We start from the raw sequence: 6,264 nt of genomic DNA, 5'->3' as shown, positions 1-6,264 counted from the left end.
TTTAATAAAGAGATCCCTCCACTAATAATAAAAAGTTTTAAGTTCGAGTCTTAAAAAAAAAAAAAATTAATAGAAAGGTTTCTCCCTTTGAAAATTAGATTGGCTAGTGAATTCCTAATAAGAAGAATTTGTAGAAGAAAAAGGAAAAGGAAATGACACCACCTTCTTCATCTCCCCCCCCCCCAACCTCCCCCCTCAAATTTCTTTCCCTCCCAATCAAAAAGATACATTATCACATCCTTCTATCCATTTGTGATTTCTGCTGACGTGGCCCAATAAAAAGCATTGCACCTTTTTCAAGATTTCAGTTCAAATCAGAGCTAAATTCAATGCTTATATATATATTCATACAACTTGTATCTTCACATCACTTAGCTCTTGTACGTGGCCATTCCCACACTCCCTCATTGGATTAGCATTTGATCCTTTTATAAATACTCAATTTTTCCACTCTCATTCTCCAATCACATCCTAATTTCTTGGGTCATTTATCAAGATTTGACTGTACAAAAGTCAAGAAAACAGCATTTAGTTACAGTGTCACCACCACTAGATTTTTTTTCAAGAATTTAAAGTAGACATACCCACCACCTCCCCTTATCAAGAAAACCCAACTGGGATTTTGGAAGTTAGGCTCATTTTCTGTTATAAATTTTCGTGGGGTTTTCAATTCAAACATATATACAAACAAACACCATGGCTTTGTGTAGCTATGCATTTCCTGGGATTTTGAACAGGACAGTGGCTTCAGATTCTTTAAAGCAGAGTCCTTTATTCTCTGAATGGTTTCATGGAACAGATCTGCAGTTTCAGTTCCAACACAAACTTACTCAGGTTTGGACCTTTTTTTTCCTTTCTATCATTTCTTTTTGATTGAGTAAAGTAGGAACCTTTGAACCATTTTGGAGCTTGTTTGAATGCTCATGTTGTGTACTTGGTTGTGGTTGTAATTTGATGATGAACCATCTTTCTGAATGGTGTTCTCTTGTCTCTTTCTCACTGGTTTAAGATGTGAAAAAGATATATTTATTGATATTTAACAGTCATGTTTGAGATTAAATTATGCTGAGTTTGATGGTAGTTTTTGTACTCGTTGGTTTTGAAGGTCAAGAAAAGGTCACGTGGGGTTCAGGCATCTTTGTCAGAAAGAGGAGAATACTATGCACAGAGACCGCCAACACCTCTTCTGGATACTATCAACTATCCCATTCATATGAAAAATCTTTCTGTAAAGGTACAACTTTATATGTCAATTACTTGTATTGCCATAAGAAAAAGATTTATATGATGATTGAAAAAGATGACTCAAAATTATGTGCTTAAAGATTCAAATTAAATTTGATGTAGGAACTTAAACAACTAGCAGATGAACTAAGATCAGATACAATTTTCAATGTATCAAAGACTGGAGGTCACCTTGGCTCAAGTCTTGGTGTTGTTGAACTTACAGTTGCTCTTCATTATGTCTTCAATGCACCCCAAGATAGGATACTATGGGATGTTGGTCATCAGGTGATAATCTTGTTGTTTTTTTTAATTCATATGGTGAACTAACAGAAGCTTGACTAATGGGGTGAGTATCCTTAATTTTATGTTGTGCTTTGAAATTTGCAGTCTTATCCTCACAAAATCTTGACTGGTAGAAGGGAGAAGATGTCAACACTTAGACAGACAGATGGACTTGCAGGATTTACTAAGCGGTCGGAGAGTGAATATGATTGCTTTGGCACTGGTCACAGTTCAACCACCATCTCAGCAGGCCTAGGTATATATCCATTCTATGCACTGAGTTCATTACAGAACAAGACTCATGAGACTTGAATTGATTCTCATCCAAGATCTTTCATATCATTTTGAAGAGAAGTTTTAATTCCAACTCATCTTGGGGATTTCATTTGGTAATATGAATGTTGAGGCTTTATTTGAATTGCTATCCTTACATTCATACAAGTTGATATCACTTGGCCTATGTTTTGCTCTTCTGTTGATATAAGATGTATTCGTCATAAATGGACATGTGCCCATAACTCTTATCGCTCCAATCTGTTAAAAATATGGTACATTGATTTTAATCTTCTTCATATTGGAGTCTGTAATTTTAGTTATTTAGACTTTAAAAGTGGTTTCTTTGAATGATCAGGGATGGCTGTTGGAAGAGATCTGAAAGGAAAGAACAACAGTGTTATAGCTGTAATAGGTGATGGTGCGATGACAGCAGGTCAAGCTTATGAAGCCATGAATAATGCCGGTTACCTAGACTCTGATATGATTGTTATTTTGAACGACAATAGACAAGTTTCGTTACCTACTGCTACTCTAGACGGGCCGGCCCCTCCCGTTGGAGCTCTAAGCAGTGCTTTGAGCAGGTTGCAATCTAATAGACCTCTCAGAGAACTAAGAGAAGTCGCTAAGGTAATGTATATTGATATAAAGATTGGAATAAGTTCTTTTTTAAGTGAAGAAACTGAATTGGCTTTTATGTGATTGAAATATTGCTGCAGGGAGTTACTAAGCAGATTGGTGGACCTATGCATGAGCTTGCTGCAAAAGTTGATGAATATGCTCGTGGGATGATCAGTGGTTCCGGATCAACATTGTTTGAAGAACTTGGACTTTATTATATTGGTCCTGTGGATGGTCACAACATTGACGATCTTATTTCGATTCTCAAAGAAGTTAGAAGTACTAAAACAACAGGTCCAGTACTGATCCATGTTATCACCGAGAAAGGCAGAGGTTATCCATATGCTGAGAGAGCTGCAGACAAGTATCACGGTAAGGAACTCATTTATTCGGACAAGTTCAGTCTTGTTTAAATAAGAAACATAAGATTTAAATCTGTTTTATGGGTTGCAGGAGTTGCCAAGTTTGATCCAGCAACAGGAAAGCAATTCAAAGTCAGTGCCAAGACTCAGTCCTATACGACGTACTTTGCGGAGGCTTTAATCGCAGAAGCAGAAGCAGATAAGGACATTGTTGCAATCCATGCTGCTATGGGTGGTGGGACTGGTATGAACCTTTTCCACCGTCGCTTCCCAAATCGGTGTTTTGATGTTGGAATAGCAGAACAGCATGCTGTAACCTTTGCTGCTGGTTTGGCTTGTGAAGGCCTCAAACCTTTTTGTGCAATTTATTCATCTTTCTTGCAAAGAGCTTATGATCAGGCTAGTCGAATGTCTCCAATTAATCTCATCTTTTATAATATAGTGCAGTTTCAATGAATGTTAAATTCTGCTGATTTTATATCCAGGTAGTGCATGATGTTGACTTGCAAAAGCTTCCTGTGAGATTTGCAATGGACAGAGCTGGTCTTGTTGGAGCAGATGGTCCGACGCATTGTGGTGCATTTGATGTTACTTTCATGGCGTGTCTTCCTAACATGGTAGTAATGGCTCCTTCCGATGAAGCAGAGCTATTTCACATGGTAGCAACTGCTGCTGCCATTGATGACAGACCAAGCTGTTTCAGATACCCAAGAGGGAATGGGATCGGTGTAGAGCTTCCAGTTGGAAACAAAGGCACTCCCCTTGAGGTACATTTTCAACTTTCACCATATCTTTTAATGCTGATTGATATCTAATAAACAAATCTTTTGCAATAATCTTATCAGGTCGGTAAAGGCAGGATATTGGTTGAAGGGGAGAGAGTGGCTCTACTAGGATATGGCTCAGCAGTACAGAACTGTTTGGCTGCTGCTGCTGTGTTAGAAACCCGTGGTTTACAAGTAACAGTTGCAGATGCACGCTTCTGCAAACCACTGGATGGTGCTCTCATAAGGAGCCTCGCAAAATCACACGAGGTGCTGATCACTGTTGAAGAAGGATCAATTGGAGGTTTCGGGTCTCATGTTGCTCAGTTTATGGCCTTAGATGGACTTCTTGATGGCAAGTTAAAGGTAAGAAACTATCGAAAAACAATTTTTTGCACTCGTGTGGTCTACATTTAGGATATTTTTCTGAAATGTTACTATTGCTCTATTACTCCAACTGAATCACTTCAAACTCTTTTTGCAGTGGAGGCCGATAGTACTTCCTGATCGATACATTGACCACGGATCTCCTGCAGATCAATTGGCAGAAGCTGGTCTTACGCCATCTCACATTGCAGCGACAGTGTTTAACATTCTTGGACAAACCAGAGAAGCTCTAGAGATTATGACATAAGATGTAAGAAGTGTAGAAGTTGTAGTAACTGTAAAATGTCTCATTGTAAAATATAGTTTTAGGACAAGTTACCAGCTAAGGTGAGAATAGTTGTTAGCTGATATAATTACCATAAACAAGTTTGACACATAATACATATTCCTCTAAATATGTAAAGTTTCCATGGTTGATCCGTGGTTCAAACCATCGTTTGTCTCCTATAAGACCTATGGTTAACTTGTATTGTTTCTGTTTATGGTGCCAGATTTTGAAAGTTATCGGTTTGGTTCTAGCTCTTGTTTTAAATTTAAAAGGCCTGAATCCATGAAAATAAATGAATATAAAATATTTTTCTGTCTTGTAGTTGCAGAACAAAGACAGGGTTAATGACATTGCAAGTATAAAATCAAACAAAATTGAAAGAATTCTAGTGAAAACATTCTTAAAAAAAAAAACGTTGATCAAGCAAATAAAGTCTATGGCATTCTGGTATTATGTCATAAGTTCTTGATAGAACGTTAGAATCGCTTAGATGTGCTGACAGATGCTAAAGTTGATGGCAAGAATTGATTACCCTATTGACTCAAATTATCCTAATAGGTCAAAACCTTATAAATGAAAGGAAGAAATTGTTGGCCCAAGTAAAGGTTAGTTTTGAAGACTGACAAAGGAATTCAGATATGAACCAGGTCCATCCTAGTGGAGCACAGATATGGACAGACTTAAGCATGTGAGATGCACGTGAAGGAGATAAACTTAACTTGAAAGAATTAATATCTCCTGATCCTGATCGAAAAGGTTGCATATTGGATAAGGAGAATGACTCCTTACTCAAAGAGAACACGATTCAAGAAAGGAAGGAGTTAGAGGTTGAGATCAACTAGAACTCTTCTACCAAGGAAGAGTAGTATCAGAATTCTAGTCAATCTTTATTTACTAACTCTATAAATATCAGTTTTGTTCTCTTTTACAGGTAACACACATAAGCAGAAGTTAAATGTGAATTGAGAGCAAAATAACAAGGCTTTTTGCAAGCACTTCGTGTGTGATTTAATAGTGCGATCCCGAAGCTACATGAACCAGATAGAAGAATCAGCATCAAGTGTCTGTCTTTTATTCTAGTTCAATTGTAGTATGTGTTTTCATATTGTACCTTTCAGCTCTATCTAGAGGCAATTATAATAGGTACTCAGAGTATTCAAGTTAGAGTTAACTTGAAACTGTCGCAACAGTTAGAGGCTGTGTGTTACAACGGGATTAGAGTTAGTCCTAGGTTTACAAAAGAGTTTTTGTAAATGAAGTTTTTGGCTCAATGATTTTAGTGGAGAGTTTGGGGAAATCCTACTGTAAAGTAAGTCGTGGTTTTTTTTTCACCTTTTGAGCCAGGTGTTTTCCATGTAAAAATACTTGTGTTCTTTACTTTCCGCATTTACTATTTCTGCAATAGTAGGTTAAGGAACACTTAGAAGAATCAGGTCCTTCCATAAACAGCTTAAGCGAAAAATTGGTCACCACACAAATCACCCCCCCTCTTGTGGTATTGAAGTATAAAACATCAATTGGTATCAGAGCAAGTTATCTTTGAAGAGGCTAACACCTTAGGAACAAATCAAGATGAGTGCACCACCTGGAAACTGGAAAGGACAATCCACTGCTAGGCCTCCACTCTTTAATGGCCAGTACTACTCCTGGTGGAAAAATAGGATGAGAGATCACATCATCGGAGAGGATTATGAACTATGGGACATTGTTACTGATGGTCCCCTGGCTACCATGAAAAAGAATGCTGAAGGAGTAGATGTGCCAAAGACTAGAGGTAACTGCACTGCTGAGGACTTGAAGAAGTGGGAAAAGAATGCTAAGGCCAAGAAATATCTTGTGTGTGGACTTGGTCCAAACGAGTACAACAGAATTCAAGGCTGTACTACTGCTAAGGAAATTTGGGACACTTTGCAAGTGTCTCACGAAGGAACTCCTCAAGTGAAGAGATCAAGAGGAACATTGCTGTACTCTCAATATGAGAATTTTACCATGAAGGAAGGAGAAACCATCCAAGAGATGTATATAAGGTTCACAATACTAACGAATGAACTTAAGTCTCTTGGAAGGATTATCCTTGAAG

The 6,264-nt window shown here is 37.8% G+C and overlaps 1 protein-coding gene across 1 annotated transcript; it reads left to right on the top strand.

Moving 5' to 3' along the window:
• Positions 354-4,434, top strand: LOC109232280 (probable 1-deoxy-D-xylulose-5-phosphate synthase, chloroplastic). Its single transcript, XM_019397987.1, has 10 exons — positions 354-834; positions 1,106-1,234; positions 1,348-1,512; positions 1,615-1,765; positions 2,141-2,412; positions 2,502-2,775; positions 2,857-3,164; positions 3,251-3,532; positions 3,611-3,895; positions 4,014-4,434. Exons 1-10 carry the CDS (start codon positions 697-699, stop codon positions 4,161-4,163), a joined length of 2,154 nt encoding a protein of 717 aa, XP_019253532.1. The 5' UTR covers positions 354-696; the 3' UTR covers positions 4,164-4,434.

The sequence above is a fragment of the Nicotiana attenuata genome, chromosome 9 (assembly GCF_001879085.1).
Source record: "Nicotiana attenuata strain UT chromosome 9, NIATTr2, whole genome shotgun sequence".
In the NCBI taxonomy this organism is placed as follows: domain Eukaryota; kingdom Viridiplantae; phylum Streptophyta; class Magnoliopsida; order Solanales; family Solanaceae; genus Nicotiana; species Nicotiana attenuata.
The sequence above is the reverse complement of the archived record's forward strand: the minus strand, read 5'-3'. Positions and strand labels throughout refer to the sequence as shown.

Bases quoted from the DNA above. Each gene is read 5' to 3' on its own strand.
- LOC109232280 (XM_019397987.1), top strand. From the start codon at position 697: ATGGCTTTGTGTAGCTATGCATTTCCTGGGATTTTGAACAGGACAGTG. The intron at 835-1,105 runs GTTTGGACCTTT...TTGGTTTTGAAG, and splicing joins TCCAACACAAACTTACTCAG to GTCAAGAAAAGGTCACGTGG. The intron at 2,413-2,501 runs GTAATGTATATT...ATATTGCTGCAG, and splicing joins AACTAAGAGAAGTCGCTAAG to GGAGTTACTAAGCAGATTGG.